Below are 18,126 nucleotides of genomic sequence, written 5' to 3'. Positions count from 1 at the left end.
TCCTCCCAATTTCCTGCTTTTGCAAAGCTCTAAGATCTAGAAATGGGATGAGAAGGCAGCTGCATGGTGCCTCTTAACACTGAGATATGTGCTCTTTTTAAAGTATTATCTCCTAATCTGCCCTTGGAGTTTTGCTACTGGTGTCATACTAACATCAGAGTTTATACAAACCAAAGGGAACTAATTCAAGTGCTCTCCTCCTTTCCCCTGCAGATGATCCCAGCCCTAGACTCAGTACACAAGCTCAGGTTGCTGAGGATATTCTGGACAAATACAGAAATGCTATTAAACGAACCAGCCCCAGTGAAGGAGCAATGGCAAACTATGAAAGTACAGGTAATTATCATGATTCAGACTTCAGTAGTAACTTTTGTATCAGTAATAAAGGTAATCTAAATGAAAAGTCTGCATGAAAAGGAATGAAGGAGTCAGCTTACTATTTCAAAGTTATAGATTTTGTAACCAAATCAAAGTGAAGTTATGTTCTACTCTACCCTCTCCCACTCAGTCTGGATATCCCCAAATGTCCAAGGGCCTTAGAATTGTCATCCTCATGAGTCTGGGCTGAGGAGGTTCTTTTTCACTATCTACAGAACTGTAATTTTATCTGGTTATATGCTCTCAGTGTAGATGTGGAAACAAACTCTTTAGGACAGGTTATCCATTGTTGCTTTGTACTTATTTTTTAAAGGATTCTGTTTTCTTTACAGTGAAATAAAGAATAATTATCAGAAAAATACAGTGCTCTTCCCAAGATATATTAAGAGGGAAACAAAAGTGTAGAAAAGTATAAATATATAGATTTATGCTTCTCTGTGCATAAGTATCTTTGGAAGAGTCCACAGGAAACTGGTAACATAATCTGGCTCTGAAGTAGACTCCTTGGGAGTCCAAAGGAGGAGTGAGGAAAGAGAACTTCCCTCCCACATTTTTTTTGGAAAAGTTGTAACAGAAAAGTTGGAAGAGACTAATACAATGAAGGTCCTTATACTCTTTACCTAGACCTTTCAGTTAACATTTTTCTACGTTTTCCATATGTTTTTCTTTTATTCCTGAAACATTTGAAATTAACTTATTTCCTAAGAATAAGGGTATTTTCCTATAAATTCACAACCTCTTTATTATACCCAGGAACTTAATTAAAACAAATAATTAAAAACCTAAAAACAACCCTGGGAACCAAAGATCTATCCCTTGCTGCATTTATGAGTTAGTGCATTGGCTCAATTGTGGATGTAGTGGGAAGAGCTTTGGTCGGAAGAATTGGGAGACCAGAGCACTCAGCATTTGGCTAGCCAAGGAATTTATAGCAGGCTGTTTTCTGACCGGACAGGAGTCCATGGCTAGAAAATGAGGGTATTATTTAAAACAATTTTTGAGAGCCCTTTCAGTTCCATGTTCAGTGATTGTGATTATAGAATATTAACTTCGTTAAATTCATACAGACTATTGATATTTTGGATTAGGATTGGTATCTGAAGTAAAACCATTCTCAAGATAGCTGATCTCTTGATATATTATTGTTGCCATCAGTTATTTAAACATGTTTTTTTTTTTTAGATTTACTTATTTATATATTTATCCCTGCACCCCTCATTGTTTTTTGCTTGCTGTCTGCTCTTTGTGTCCGTTCACTGTGTGCTCTCTTATCTGCTTGTCTTCTCTTTTAGGAGGCACCAGGAACCAAGCCTGGAACCTCCCATGTGGGAGAGAGGCGCTCAATTGCTTGAGCTGCCTCATACCCTTTTTTGTTGTGTCTCTCATTGTCTTTCCTCTTTATGTTCCTCCTTTTTTTTTTTTTTTAATTTATTTTTATTTATTCCTCTCCCCTTCCCCCCCACCCCTCCAGTTGTCTGCTCTCTGTGTCCATTCACTGTGTTCTTCTGTGTCCGCTTGTATTCTTGTCAGTGGCACTGGGATTCTGTATCTCTTTTTGTTGCATCGTCTTGCTGCGTCAGCTCTCTGTGTATGTGGTGCCACTCCTGGGCAGGCTGCACTTCCTTTCATGCCGGGTGGCTGTCCTTACGGGGCACACTCCTTGCACATGGGGCTTCCCTATGCGGGGGACATTCCTGCGTGGCGGGGACTCCTTGTGCACATCAGCCCTGCATGTGGGCCAGCTCACTACACAGGTCAGGAGGCCCTGGATTTGAACACTGGACCTCCCATGTGGTAGGCGGACGCCCTACCCATTGAGCCAAGTCCGCTTCCCCTTGTGTCCTTTTGTTGCATCATCTTACTGCACCTGCCTGTTATGCCAGCTCGCTGTCTTGCTCATCTTTTTTGGGAGGCGCCAGGAACTGAACCTGGGACCTCCCATGTTTTTTAGGCGGGAGCTCCCTCACTTGAAGCACATCCACTTCCCTTAAACATGTTTAAATGCTGGAAGTCTCTTTTTTTCTTGCATGCACACTCTCTGCTTGTCTTTCTGCCTATCTGCCTAACCTGCCTCCGTCCATCTCTCCCTGTTTCCCTCCCTCCCTTATTGTAAAACACAATGCTGATTTATTGCTGAGCTTCTCTCAATACTTACTATTCCCAGAATATTCCAAAATTAACCTGGTTATCCTCTTTTTTTTGGGGGGGGCATGTTGTTTAGAAGTTATGGGTGATGGTGAAAGTGCACATGATTCTCCTCGTGATGAAACACTGCAAAACATCTCAGCTGATGATCTCCCAGACTCTGCAAGCCAAGCAGCCCACCCTCAGGATTCAGCTTTCTCTTATAGGTATTTGATTTAGGATTTTGGGGCTTGGGCTTTGTATTAGTCAGCCAAAGGGGTGCTGATGCAAAATACCAGAATTTGGTTGGTTTTTATAAAGGTTATTTATTTGGGTTAGGAGCTTATAGATACCAGGCCATAACGCGTAAAATACTTCCCTCACCAAAGTCTATTTGGAGCAAGATGTCTGCCGACGCCTGTGAGGATTCAGGCTTCCTGGGTTCCTATGTTCCTAGGGCTTGCTTTTCTCTGGGTTCAAGGTTCCTTTCTTCCTGGGGCTGGCTTCTCTTTCTTCTGGGAGTTTACTTCCTGGGGCTCCAGCTTAAGTCTTCAGCATCAAACTCCAACATCAAAACTCCAACATCAGAAACCCTCAAATCTGTTCTTTGCCATGCCCCTTGGTGGGTGGGCACTCAACACCCTAATCATAACTCAATCATGCCCAGGTCCAGATCAGATTACAAGCATAATCCAATATCTATTTTTGGAATTCATAACCATATCAAACTGCTATAGGCTTTTTATCACTATTTCAGTCATTGATGGTCAAGTGATTTATTGATCTTAATAAATATGTATAGAGGTAATAATGAAATGCTGTTAACTAAGAGAACTTTGTTACAGACATGGATATCATACATATTAAATGTTTAATCTAGGGATAAAAAAAACTTATGCCCACAGGTGTCAGACAAGTAATTTAATTGAAATAAGTTGCAGTGCTCCTGCCATCCAAAGTTTCCAGCCCATTTGAGAAATGTTAGAAGAGGACTGAGATAGTTAGCAGTCAGGATCAACTACAAAGTTGTTGAATAATGCAGTCCCCAGTAAACCTACTAGAATCCTCACAGTTTGTTGTCCTTCTCATGCCGTGGACATGTGTATTTATTCCTAGTGGGGCTTGAGATAGAAAATGACTTTAGGAGCCTGAAATTTTTGCCTTTGTTTCATAAGGAGCCTCTACTTCCCCAGCCAAGGAGCATCAATTTTAAGCATCTGATTTCTTGACTTATTTTATTTTACTAAATTTATCAGATGACTTAGCCATTATATATTTTATAAGAACCTTTGCAAAGTGAGTGCATATTATATTTGCTCAGCTTGATTTCTAAACTATTTGTTTTAAAAGGAAAAAAACCAATAGGAAAAGATTCTGTAATAGTCAGATGAGGTAGACCAGTGATAACCCTGCAGAGAAGGAACAAATTCCCCTGTTCTCCAATGTGTGTTGGGCTCCTTTTTTTTTGGATGGCAGGTCTGAATATTCTAAAAAGTCTCTGGTCCATGTCTAAGAGGACCAAGAAAGGGCACAGGCACTAACAGATGAGAGCTTTGATTGTTAATTCCAGTACAAGGAGCCTGTCTTGTTGTGGAGGATAACACCTTACTGAAGGATGCTCTTCCAGCAGATAGTATTCAGTTCAGTAGATGGAAATTTTAAAAAAGCATGTTTTGGCTCCACATGAAAACTTTCAAGCAACACCACTATAGAAATGGCTTACTGTCAGGTGGTGAATTTGTCTTATGGCAGCATCAGCATTTCTTAAGAGATGTAGTAGAAGGTATTCTTATTTTGTGTGGTAGATCTGATGACCTCTGTGATCCCTTCCAACTCTGAAAAATATGCATTTCTGACTTTGCTCATTGTACCTAGCATAGAACTCAGCATATAATAGAAGTTCAAAAAGGATTAGGTTGACTAATTCTGGTGACTTTACAGAAATGGTGTTTGCCAAGGCTCTTTTACAACTTTGCTCCTCAGGTAACTGGAAATCCCATTCCTTTAAATGAGATGTCAGTAAGAGAAAAATTACCTTTTTTTTTTTTTTTTAAAATAACCTTTCGAAATATTTAAATCCTGAGATGTAGGATATTAGTTTATATAGTAAATGTTTATAAAATGTGACCATACCCAGATAAAGAAATTAATATATTTTCTCCTCATTCTTCAGAGATGCAAAAAAGAAACTGAGACTTGCTCTTTGCTCTGCGGATTCTGTTGCCTTCCCAATGTTAACCCATTCAACAAGGAATGGTTTACCAGACCACACAGACCCAGAAGGTAAGGTCCTGCAAGATAGTTTATTTTTTCCTATATAGGTTGATCTGTGTGAAATTACCAATATTAAACTGTGCTTAAGTTATTACAGCAATTTTATATGCATCATTGTGGACACTTTGATTCCTGATGATTCTTTAGTGTTACTGGAATTGGGAATGATGATACCACTTTGTTCTAATGAAACTTGGGATGTTTGACATCCCAAATGCTGAGGTGTTACATACAGTTTATATAAGCCCCTGGAAATTCTCAACAATAACAGAATTTGTATAATTTTTGTTTAGATAATGAAATTGTATGCTTCTTAAAAGTTCAAATAGCTGAAGCAATTAACTTACAAGATAAGAATTTAATGGCTCAACTTCAAGAAACGATGCGTTGTGTGTGCCTCTTTGATAATAGGACTTGCAGGAAACTACTGGCATCTATTGCTGAGGACTACAGGTAATTTACCCAACATATTTGGCTTTTAGACCTAATTTTCAGTTGCAAGCCTTTTCTCCTTAGCAGAGTGCCTGACTGTGTTTACTTGGATGTAGATTTACAAGGAACACATGTGGATATATAATCTAGAAATGTCATAAATGAGGCAGGTCTTGCTAACAAAGAAATGCAGTTTACTTTAGCTTGGCACAGAAAGCAGCTTTAGCAAAGAGAAATGCCTTTGTTGTGAGACCAGGATAGCTAGAATGTCATTTCCCCCTGTTTAGGGATGATAGGAGAACTTACTACCTTCCTGGACCAGAGAAGCAGGACTAGGTTTCAAAATCTCTACCCTTTGTCTGCTGCCAGTCCCATGATAATGATTATGGAGAAAAACTGAGATACTTGTGAAGTGGCTCTGAGGCTTAGGGTGCCTTAATGATTCTGTATATATTCTGCTTAATTGAGGTACATGTACATAACGTAAAAGTCATTTTAACCTTTTTAAATGGGCAATTCTTTGACATTAAGTACACTGACAATGCTGTGTAACTTTCACCGCTGTTTCAAGACTATTATCATCCCAAACTAAAACGTCTACTCATTTAGCAGTAATTCCCCATTCCCTCCCTCCTACATCCCTGGTAACCACTGTTCTGCATACTGTCTCTAAGGATTTGCTTATTCTATGTATTTCATATAAGAGAAATCATACAATATTCATCCTTTTATGTCTGATTTATTTCACGAAATGCAATGTCTTCAAGATTCATCCATGTTGTAGTAGGTACCAGCACTTCAGTTCTTTTTATGGCTGAATAATATTCCATTGTATAGCTGTACCACATATCGTTTATTCATTCATCTGTTGATGGACACTTGGGTGGTTTCCATCTTTTGGCTATGGTTAATAATACTGCAGTGAACACTGGTGTACAAATATCTGTGTGAGTCTCTCCTTTCAATCTTTTGGGTCTATACCTAGGAGTGGGATTGCCAGGCCATATGGTAATTCTATGTTTAACTTTCTGAGGAACCGCCAAACTGTTTTCCACAGTGGGTATACCATTTTACATTCCTACCACATTCCCAACAATATATAAGGGTTCCTGTTTCTCTGCATCCTTGTCAACACTTATTACTTTTGGGGTTTTTTAATAATACCCATCCTAGTGGGTGTGAAGTGGTATCTCATTGTAGTTTTAATTAGCATTTCTCTAATGGCTATTTATTTTGAGCACTTTTTTTTTTAAAGATTTATTTTATTTATTCTAGAATTTTGATTGCAGCCTGACATGCTAATTTATAAAACCAAAATCTATGAAATAATTTTTTTGATGAAAAATTAGGACTCTTAGTCTCTAAAGATACTATGCACCATACACATCTAAGCCAAAGCATTTGTCTTTTTAGGAAAAGGGCCCCATATATTGCTTATTTAACTCGTTGTCGCCAAGGACTACAGACTACACAGGCTCATTTGGAAAGACTACTCCAAAGGGTGTTACGGGACAAAGAGGTGGCCAATCGCTACTTTACCACTGTTTGTGTGAGGTTATTGCTTGAGAGCAAAGAAAAGAAGATCAGAGAATTCATTCAAGGTAACTATCTTTAGAATAAGCAACACTTCAACCATATATAATTGCGTAGATTTGAGAGTTTTATTTTGCTTTGTCATGCACTTTTATTGAGTATCATATACTTTAGTTCCTTAAATATCTGGAGTTATTTCATGGTTTCTTAATAATTAAACTTTGATGTCAAACTAATAAATTGTATTTTTATCCTGGATTGAAGAGTATCTATGGTTTATTTTTAAAAATTGGGGAAATTGGTAAATTTTTACATCTATAAAATTTTTCTCTTTAAAACAAAATAAAATCATTTTTTAAATAGCAAACCCCTTACTCTTACACTTTCACATATTTTACTTTCTCCTGATTTGAGTGACTTGACTGCGTATTCCCCTAAAATAAACCAAACCCAGACATTTTTTGCTTTAAGATGCTAGATTCTACACAGTTCGTGATTAAAATTATTTCTATAATTTGCTTTTTAAAACTATCTTTATAGTTTATTTTTTAAATTATTATTTTGAATTGGAGACTTTCAGAAACTGACAGCAGCTGATGATAAAACTGCTCAGGTAGAAGATTTTCTACAGTTCCTTTATGGTGTAATGGCCCAGGATGTCATATGGCAAAATGCCAGTGAGGAGCAGCTTCAGGATGCTCAGCTGGCAATTGAACGAAGTGTGATGAATCGGATCTTCAAACTTGCTTTCTACCCTAATCAGGATGGGGACATACTTCGTGACCAGTGAGTGCTTCTGTATTTAGTGCCCGTGTTGGACTATGTAGGGATTCATCAGGTAGCCCCATATTTTAGGCAAGCTATGCATTTAGAGAATTAGTATCAAATCCTAGAAGAAATGCATCCATTTCCATTTTTCACCCATTATACTGACAAGAGAAGAAAAAATTACAGTATTTATTGTTTTCAGAATGTGGGGGAATTAGCCTGTAAGAGGTATAAATTGGTATAGGCTTTTTGATAAAAAATTAGGATTCTTTCTTTCTCTCTCTCTGAGTTTTTAAATTAACTCTTAATTATCATTGAGATCTTGACTCAAGCATCGCTTCCTTGGGGAAACCTTTCCTGACTTTTCCGACCAAGTTAAATCCCCTGTTATGGCTCTCTCAGGCCTATGTACCTTTCTTTCATAGTGCTTGCCGCTGTTGCAATTTTATTTTTGTTTTGAGTCACAGTTTCTCAGCCCAACCCCAAGTTGTGACAATCCAAAATGTCTTCTGACATTGCCAGACATCTGTGGGTTAAAATTGACTTCTGTTCTTGAGAACCATGGTTTATGTGATCATTTGGTGAAGGCTCCTCTCCTCTACCGGATTGTTCACTCCAAAAGAGCAGGAGCATAATGCTTTTATTTACTGCTCTATCACAGCATCAAATATAGTGCTTGGCATCTAACATATGCTCATTATATATTATGATAGGTAGTTATACATTTGAATATTTAAAATATCTGGAATGTTAACAGTGGTTATTTCTGGGTAGTAGGAGTGTATATGATTTAACATTTTTGTTTTTCCTCTTCTCTATTTTCTTTAACACTGCTTCACAACTTTTTTCTGTCCCAAGCATATTGAGGTTGCTACCATGCTCCTCCCCAGCAATAACCAGTCACTCAAACTGTGCCAATGACTCTTAAGTTATTATCTCAGGGTGGGTCATCAGTGGTTTAAATAAGATTTTTTAAATGAAAATTTTCAGATATTACAAATATATTTGAGAAGATTCACTTTTCTGTGAATGGGTTAGGATTGCACCAGCGTGCTTCCCTCACTTATTCAGAGTCTCAGAGGCTTTTAGCTCACCCCCTCTTTGGTACTTATATACACTAGATTGTACTGTTTTCTCTTCAAAATGCTACTCTTGGCCTTAGACATGGGATAACGAGTGGGGACACACAAACTGTTCTTACTGCAAAGAGCATACTTGACATAAATTATTCCTACCCACCCCTCTATGACATTTGTTTTTCAGATTTTAGAGTAGAGGTACAATGTGTATTTTTCAAAGAATACTGGAAGCCAGGAAAGCTGGGGTTAGGCCCTGCTGCTGATCCCTTTTGGGGTTAGACAAATCCTTTCTCTTTTTAAACCTAGTTATTTTCATCTGCAAAGTGACACGTTGGATGTTCTGAGACTCTTGTGCATCTCATATCTGTGATCTATGCTTTCTGGCTTTTGCTTTCTGGCTTTTGATCCCTCTACTTCCCCTCAGCCTATTAACTAAATAATCTGTCCAAGCAGCTCCTGGGCTAAGGGCCAGGTCTCCTTTCTTTTGTGTAATGCTCTCCTCGTCTGAGAAAGGACTTCCCTAATCTCCCTGTGGATCCTAAATATGAGACTTTCTTGACACGAAAGAATGCTTGTAACTAAGAGGTAGTCTCAGCTATAACTGTAATCTGTATTTAGAAATGTTTAAAATATTTTTAATTTTTTGAAAAAGTCAATTATGAGTTTTACCTTATTGTCTGAAATATATACTTATGTATGTGTTTTGGGGAGTTTTCAGGGTTCTTCATGAACATATTCAGAGACTGTCTAAAGTAGTGACTGCAAACCACAGAGCTCTTCAGATACCAGAGGTAATACAGGTTTCTATAGCATGGTGGATATTATTATTAAAATAACAGCTACTCAGTATACCATATACGTATTACCAGTTTTTCAAGGGAGAATATGATAAAATATAAAACACTATTTACATTGAATGTATTTCATTCTAACTGTAAAGTTTCTGAAAGTACATCCAGAAACTGAAATTCACTGGCATTGATAGGGACCTCTGTAGTGGAAAGGAGGGAAGACTAGCATGGAGGAGTCTCTCTGCTGAAACCGCTCAGTGTGCAGGCAGGGCCTCTGGTCCCCAGACCTGTTCTACCCAGGGCAGTGCTGTACATTGATGTTTTATAGTTAGGCTCCTGCAGAAACTCCCTGTTTGAAGGAGGAGGCTAGTTGCACCCCAAAAAGCATAAAACACACTTCCAGGGGAGGGAATTGAATCTTAATGTGACCTCAAAGATACCTTTTAGTTATTGATATTAGCATTTTTACCTGTCACAACAACTCTTACAAAAGAATACGGGAAAATTTTAGGTATTGAGCTTTCTGATTATTTTATTAAAATCCCCATTAATGAAACATGTATTAGCATAATATTTCTAATTGCCTTTGATTTTTCAAATCTGTTATCTCTAGAATGGCTGCGACAAAGGCGCATAACCATTTTTAAAGTGTCTGTATTTTAGTGGCTTGTTTGCACTTTTGGAATCAGCTAAGAAATATAGAAAAGTTCCTTTCTAGCTATTTACGAAATATAATTATTAGAAATTTCATGAATTCTAGACTCTGTATTCTTGTATGCCTTTTCTCTGTGTGGATAATTTTTCAGACTTGGGTAGAGGGGGAAGAACTGCAACATGGTTGTACTGAAGAAAGGAAAAGGCAACAGCCTTACCCTTCTGCCTCTGCCGTGGAGGTCGCTGTGATTGCTCTCTGCTGTCAGGTTTGCCGTGGTTAGATTCAATATCTGTTTATCTGTCTGTGGTCTCACAGGTATATCTCCGGGAGGCACCGTGGCCATCTGCACAATCAGAAATCAGGACAATAAGTGCTTACAAAACCCCCCGAGACAAAGTACAGTGCATCCTGAGAATGTGCTCTACTATTATGAACCTCCTAAGCCTGGCCAATGAAGACTCTGTCCCAGGAGCAGATGACTTTGTCCCTGTTTTGGTATTTGTGTTGATAAAGGTGGGCCCTTTACTACAATTAGTTAAATGAGTTTATTTGGCATTCTGAGCAGAGTGGTCCAGGGCTTTTTCAAGTCTCAACCTCTGTTACTCACGAAGATAGTGTCTAATATCATGATGTGTTCTGTCCAGAAGTTAGGTTTTCAAAAGAAATGGTGGGAGAACTAGGTGAATATTTTCACCTTTTTAAAGCAGTGCTAAAAGTTCTTCGTTAAAAGTATGTAAATTCTATGAGTTCAAGATTCGTTATCTGTTATTCACTGGCATCTCTTCAGCACCTAAATAGTGCCTGGCACATAGATGGGGCTCTGTATATATTTATTGAACAAATGAATGAAGACAAGTTTTTTTTAATTGTGCTTTTGCCATCTTCTTTCACATTGAATTCTTCATAGTACTTGTAGCATATTATTTTTAAAGTACTGATATTTCTTGTCCTTTTTTTGGCTTTAAAATTAAAGTTTCATCATATAAAAAGTTTTTTTTAGAACATTGGTTGGGCTGGTGGGAGGGGGCAGTCACTGCAGTTAAGGTTCACATAGCTGCTAAGTGGCAATACCACATTAGTCATTTGTTCCAGTCAGTATAGCTCATCTGTTAATTCTTTATGCAAAGGTCAGCTATTTACTAACATATCTAAATTAGTCGAACATTTGCCTTAAAGATGATTTCTAGATCAGTTCTTAATGTCTAAAGTATATTCGATATATCTTATTAATTCTTAATGTTTGTAGTATACCTGTAACCTGAACCCTTAGCTCAGAGTTAACCCATAGAATCAGTTTGTTTTCAGCCATCACTACTCCTCTTTTTGGCTACTGCTTTTCTCTCTTCCACATAAGATCTAACTAGTCCCTTTGCAGGGCTAATTTAAAGCTAGTTTTAAGGAAAAGGGTTTCGTTACATTTATCTTCCTAATCACTTAGCTCACCTGTTTCCTTATTCTCCACATGAAGAAGGTGAAAAAAAAACAGGAGATGTTTTTTATGTCTCAGGACAGAGGGTATATTTTCTTTTTCTTTCTAAGCTGCTTCTACCAGGACTTATTAACCAGATACAACTTAGTTTGCCTACAGCATTTATTTCCTTATCTAGCATTCTGAAATCCTGGGATGTTGAGTAAGACCACTGGGATTAATTTAGCCTCCTTAAGAACCAGTGAGGTTAAGTAGGTTGCAAGTAAACAAAGCTCCAGATAGTTCATCTAGGATTAGAACTTGGATTGCCTTTCCACTGTAGTGTTGGTACTCACAATGGCTAGGTGTTACAAATTACTTGCAGAAAAGAATTATTTTCCAAAGGACCAGTATCTGTTACAGAAAAAACATTTGAAGAAAGGTTTAATGATTTTGGCACAGCTGTATATCTGAATAATTGAATCTTTTTTGCCCTTCACTTCTGTAGGCAAATCCACCTTGTTTGTTGTCCACTGTTCAGTATATCAGTAGCTTTTATGCCAGTTGTCTGTCTGGAGAAGAGTCCTACTGGTGGATGCAGTTCACAGCTGCAGTGGAATTCATTAAAACCATCGATGACCGAAAGTGACCAAGACCAAGGCCCACCAAGGCAGCAGACTGTTTATCGGGCATACAGATCTCTACAAAAATTAAGCAGCTGCTTTGAAGGCTGAAGATTGTTTTGTAAAATATTGTACAGCACTCAGACATTTTAAAACAGATCTTTACTAAACAGATTAATGAGCTAACAAGCAGGTTTTCTTTTCTTTATACTCTTTTCCTTTCTGAGTTGCATTTTTTGTTATTGTTTGTCCCCGAGTAGAGTATAGCACTGCAAAAAGGGACCACATTTTTCAGGTATTTTGAAATATTAAAAAACAAAACAAAAAATCTTTTAGAAAATTCCTAAATCTCCATTCATGAATATCCATTCTTTATTTTCCTTTTAAAAAAGAACAGTACACCTCTTTTTGTGTGATGTCTAATCTTGTATACATCTAATGGAAAGAAATTACCAGTTGCACTGAGGATTGTAATAGTGATGACTGTAGTGGCATTATCTATAAATACACTCATCTAAATCAAAAAGCTAAAAAGGAAATGTAAATATAATATATATTTATATTTGATGTAATATGTACACCTTCAGATTCTAATAAACAAGGAATATTACTGATAGGTTGTGATATACCCTCTTGTGAAATGATTTCCTTGACAAAATTTAAGCTGAGCTTAAAAGCAAAAAGCAAACAAAAAGATGCACAGGAATATTTATTAAAATATAATACATTTTATTGAATTTTGTAGGTGTGGGGTTAGATGTGCAGGGCTGCCTTTGAGAGGAGTATAAAATCATTCAGTCACTTAGACATTTCTCACTATAGACGTTTTTGAGCCTGCATGTAGGAGATAGACTCTTTTAATTCCCATACATTATATAAAAAGGAACAGTAGATATCTAATACTTTATTATAGTAGTCTCATCTGAGGTACTAAATATACTGTGGAAACCCCAGAGTTCCTTACAAACCTTTCACTGTAATATATTTTTAATGATTATTCACATTGAATGCACAGTCCAGGAATTCAGTGAATGTCATTTTTTTTTTTTAACTAATTTGTACTGTCTGCTCTGGTGATACAAGTTTTATTAGTGTTAAACTATTTTATCAACCATACTATTCTTATGAAAAAATATATATATTTTTTGGCAGGTTATTGTGCCTTTAATTCTCTCTTCTGGAAAAAAAAACCTTTCAATAGTTCAGTTTGCATTCGATATCAGTAATTAATCTGGAATGGGTTTTGGTGCCTGAGAAATCAACCGAGGAGGTACATCAAAGCTTCAAGCACAAGTCTTATACATAGACCATCACTAACTGGTTTCACTTTGTATATTTCCTGAACATGTTTAGTGATTAACTTCTTTTATAACAAATTCAGTCTCATACTTTGAGTCTCTTGTTGCCGACAGTATTTCCAGGCATTTTAAAGGGAACTGTGACAAACATCCTTGAGCAGATGAATACAGAAGCTGTCTACACCCTCTAAGATTTCTAATGTTTCATAAAGCCTGTAGAAGCTAGATTTTCCTTCTGCCTTTGCCTCTTTTCACTCCTCATTCATTTATTTTAAAATACCAAAATATCAATTGCATAGAAGTATGTGATATGGTTTCTGCTCTTTAGGCAGAGATCAAAATTAACTAGTCCTATGAAATGTCCATTTGAATATTAGCTTAAGAAATCTTTTTACAGAGTCATGTGCTTCATGGGCAGTAACTGTCAAACTTGCCTAGGTATTAGAAGTCATATCCCGTCATAAATATTTTACAAGACAGACTGTGTGACAATTTCTGAGACCTAGGTAGTTGTCCATTTGCTTAAGCATTTGATTTTATAAGTGTTAAATCAACAAAGATTTTGAACGTTGGAATTCATTGTAATAGGATTTAACTTGTAAGTCAACAAGAGATTTTTTTTTCCTCCATAATGGTTGCAAAGTCTATGACTGGAAATAAATAAGATGTGGCCATTTTACAGGGCTCTTATTTGTGGAAGAGAAGGGGTAGATTTGGGGTGTAAGGGTACATTGAAGGCAGGAGATAGGGGTATATGATGCTTGAGCCAGGGGTGAGAGTAGAACCACAGATATTTAGCATCAGTTACAACTCTGAGTCAAATATGGCTATCTGGGTGTTGAGTGAGGTGCTGGCAGAGAAGCACAGCCCAGCCGTTTAAGGGGCAAGGAAGTTTCCCTTTGAAAACCTTATTAGGAGCAAGGACTACTTCAATATTAATCATCACTGCTTTGATTCATGACAGGATTTATTAGAGTTGATTTCTGAATTTAGGAATTCAGTCATGTTATCTGTCTACATGGCAGTGATATGTGTGAGATAGGGAGTAATTTGATTTTGCTCTGTCAGGAAGAAAAAAATAGTTAATCTTACTAAACTTCATCCCAGTGCTTATTTTACAAGAAGGATTAGTGCAGAATTACCCATGGGAAACATTTGGTAGCCACTGATAATTACATTGAATTTATAAATGAGATAATGGATGTTAAATGGGGAGATAGTGACTCAGCTCACTAAAATCTTGTAGAATTAACTCTTCTCGGAAAAGAAAAATCAGTTTTTATTTTATATTAATAATCTACTTTTGGAAGTTAAGTGGTAGAAATAGAGATTAAAGATTGTCTTTCCTTATAAAATTATTTTTAAAAACCTTTTAAAAATTTTGTTTTCTTTCCCCACCTTAGGTCAAATCTCAGCCACAGTTACTGCTTTTTGCTGCATTTTCTTCTTCAAAACCTGCTTATGAAAGTCTTTTTATACAGATAGTTAAATAACTTTAACTTTATGAGGGATTGGGAAATATGTATGATGCATGGTTTTTCCTCTTGTGTCCTCAAAACTTTTCTTTCAAGTGGACTTTACATATACATGTTCCTGAAGTTCATAAGCAAGAGAACAAGATCACAGCCCAAGCAGTAAAAAGGCTGTTCTTGCCATAAAATTCTGTAACTGGCTGCGCATGCTGAGCCGTGGCCCCATTTTCCTGTTGCTTGCCATGAGAATTCCAGTTTGGGCCAAATACAAGTCAACTAGGTGTTTTAAATGTGTGAAATTTAAAAGCTTTCTTTGTTGATGTAATTGGGTCTGAAGTGGGCAAGTAGGAACACACTTGGTCAAAATTATTAGTAGGTTGCATAAGTGATACAAATGTAATGAAGTTAGCTTCCTTAATTTGTGTTTCCTAGTCATTTTCATCCAGCCTCTCTGTCCTACTTTTAAATCTAGTGAGTTTGATATAATTGCAGTGATTTTGGGGGGGAGGGTGGGGACTTAAACAATTTTCTTGAAACTCAACTTTTAAGTAAGTAGATTGACAGTAATGAGATATTTGAGGTATTTTGAATGCCAAAATGCTTGAGAACTTTGCCAGATTAAGTACTTACTATATTTTAGAATGTAGGCTGCCCAAGAAGTAGGATACCAGGAATAGCTTTATTCTCTTGCAGACATTGGGAGAAACGAAGATAGAAATTGCTTCAGAGTTAAAGCAAGGTTGTTGTAATTGAGCTATGGAGTACATTATAGGCCAGTCATGTCCCTGCAGGTTAGCAAAGGTTACATTTGAGAAAGAGGACTTCTCCATTTAGGTAATGGCAGGGGCCACACACCTTAAGAATTCATCTCTGCTGAGTTAATATTCTGTCTCGTGTATCATGTTCTTCTTGTTTTTTCCCTGTATTAAAAAGATTTGTACTGCCTCTTCTCTTGAAACCTTTATATAAACCTAAATTAATGAGCTTGCACAATCTTGTATATGTACAGGAAACTCATCCTATCTCCTGATGTGATTACTAATGTATGACATCATTCTGTAAAACTGATTAAAGAGGGAGAGCAGTTTAATTCATTGGGTTTTATGTTTCCATCATCTATTTTGTATTCAAAGTCATTTCTGAAAATTCCTTTGACTTCTTGAATATTCCTGTTGTTCTCCATAAATTCACATTTGTCTTTCTCATCTGAGTAAGGATATTTGTTAAGTGAGTTCAAGACAGAACTAGAATAATCTAGCAGTTAATGAGATTGTGTACATTTACTCTCTCAACACAGTTTGTTTGGTAGCTAATCATCAGCCATAGTTCTGAAAGCAGGAGTCTCACCATCCTAATCACGATTTTCACTGAAGCCTTTATTAATGTTTTCAGTTGAGGGAAGTTACTATTAGAATAGAAGCTCTTGCTTTTAGAGCAAGCTCACTCTTCAGGCTCTGCTCTCTGGTGGGAAGGTGCTTTCCCTATGTTGGCTGCACTTAATTTAAAGGGAAATGTTTGAAAACTCAGGGCTCAGTTTTCATTAGTTCTGTTCAGTATTTAAATTAAAGCCATGACTTGCCTAGAACTGAAAATAAAATTTAACATTTCTTGCCAACTTGGAACCTATGTATTTCTCCTCAACTTCTGTTAGCATTTGTACCTGCCCAACCCTCTCTTCAAGTAAGCGGCCCTCTAGCTTGTCCCCCAAGGGATGCTAATTACCTAATGACAAGGTTTAGCTAGCTCTACCTGCTGCTGCTGTTATCAATAATTTCTTGGTTAATCCAGTCAAGAGATTTGTCTACCTTGATTGCACATGGACCCTGCTCATGAGTAAATAAATCATAATCTGGGAGAGAGGCCCAGGAATTGGTCAAATTTTAAGTGACTCGGAATTCTATAAACGTTTTTTTCCCAAACTTCATTGCTGAGAATCACCTGGCATTTTCTTTTGTAAATTATGATGTAGGTCCTCCAGGTGACTTATTTTCAGGGAATTGTGAGAAGCACCAATGGAGCCACTGTTTTACAAAGTATGAACCTGTGGGCCACCTGCATGGTACACCTGGGGATGTTCAGAAAACTGCTGCCTTATGATCCCACCCCTTTTGATTTAGATAGAGCCCAGTAAGCAGCATTCCTCGCAAGCCCTACTTTTGTTTGTAAAATTTGCAGTTCACTGCAGAAGGTGTTCAATTCTTAAACGTTTGGTTCCACATCTTTCAAGCATAATAAGTATGAATGGGGAAGGCTCTTTTAAAGGACGAGAGTTCTTGCCAGATAGCCAGTCCAGTTTATCCTTTAAGGATAGCTTTTTGTGTGCTTAAATCCAAGTATTTCCTTTATCACAATCTTTTTTTTTTTTTTTTTTTGAGGTATAAGGGTCAGGGATTGAAACTGGGACCTTGTGTGTGGGAAGCAGGCACTCAACCACGGGGCCACATTGGCTCCCTGAGTTGGTTTTCTCATTTGCTTGGAGGAAGCATCGGGGACAACCTGGAATCTCCCATGTGGGAAGCAGGCGCTCAAACACTTGAACCACATTTGTTCCCCTGTCATAATCTGTCTTGATGGGTAAAAGTTATTTCTTTCCTAAACCTCACATTGCTAAATGTCTCCAAAGGATTGCCATGTATGAAAAAATATCTTTTTTGTCTAATCTTTCTTCCTCATTGTTTAAGCTTTTAAAGTTACTGTTTCTTTTCTGTTGTTTTGTATCTGTCTTAGTTTGCAAGGGCTGCTGTGACAAATACAACACACTGGAATTGATTAGCTCATGATTTGGGAAACTAATAGTCCCAAACCAAGGCTTTCTCCCAGTCTGTAGTGTTCTGGTGCTGACTTGCCACAATCCTGGGGGCTCCTTGGCTTGCATCTCTACCTCCCATCACGTGGAAATCTCGCATTCCTTGAATCTGCGCTTCTAGTTTGCTGATTTATGGCTTCTTCCTGTAGCTTTCTCTAAGTGCATATGAATTCCCTCTCTTTATAAGGCCTCTAATCATGCGATTTAAGACCCTGATTGATTTTGACCTTATCTAAAAAAGACCTTTGAAGAGCCAATTCGCAAATGAGTCCACACCTTAACTAATATCTTCAGAGATTCTGTTTACAAATAGGTTCATTGGACAGGAAGCTACAGGACCTCAGATTAAGATTTGAACATGCCCTTTGGGGTATATGATTCAATTCCCAACACTATCCATTCATAATCCATGTGCCATGTAAAATAACAGCATTGTTTTCAGCAGCCCCTGGTCTCCCACTTGCTCTCCAAGTGCAGCCTGGCCT

The 18,126-nt window shown here is 37.4% G+C and overlaps 1 protein-coding gene across 8 annotated transcripts in view; it reads left to right on the top strand.

Moving 5' to 3' along the window:
• GAPVD1 (GTPase activating protein and VPS9 domains 1) overlaps positions 1-15,929 on the top strand; it is a 110,484-nt gene extending 94,555 nt beyond the window's left edge. For 4 of the 8 annotated variants that reach the window (XM_012527129.4, XM_012527131.3, XM_012527133.3 and 1 more), the window contains 9 exons: positions 214-336; positions 2,600-2,729; positions 4,676-4,785; positions 5,070-5,229; positions 6,622-6,809; positions 7,314-7,527; positions 9,307-9,379; positions 10,350-10,547; positions 11,951-15,929. In XM_012527129.4, coding sequence (XP_012382583.1) covers positions 214-336; positions 2,600-2,729; positions 4,676-4,785; positions 5,070-5,229; positions 6,622-6,809; positions 7,314-7,527; positions 9,307-9,379; positions 10,350-10,547; positions 11,951-12,091 — 1,337 coding nt within the window. In that variant the 3' untranslated portion in view covers positions 12,092-15,929. The remainder of the gene's footprint in view (positions 1-213; positions 337-2,599; positions 2,730-4,675; positions 4,786-5,069; positions 5,230-6,621; positions 6,810-7,313; positions 7,528-9,306; positions 9,380-10,349; positions 10,548-11,950) is intronic. The other 4 variants (XM_012527132.4, XM_012527134.4, XM_012527135.4 and 1 more) reach the window with 1 other exon arrangement.
• The last annotated feature ends 2,197 nt before the right edge of the window (positions 15,930-18,126 follow it).

The sequence above is a fragment of the Dasypus novemcinctus genome, chromosome 8 (assembly GCF_030445035.2).
Source record: "Dasypus novemcinctus isolate mDasNov1 chromosome 8, mDasNov1.1.hap2, whole genome shotgun sequence".
Classification (NCBI taxonomy): domain Eukaryota; kingdom Metazoa; phylum Chordata; class Mammalia; order Cingulata; family Dasypodidae; genus Dasypus; species Dasypus novemcinctus.
This window is presented reverse-complemented; position numbering and strand designations above follow the sequence as displayed.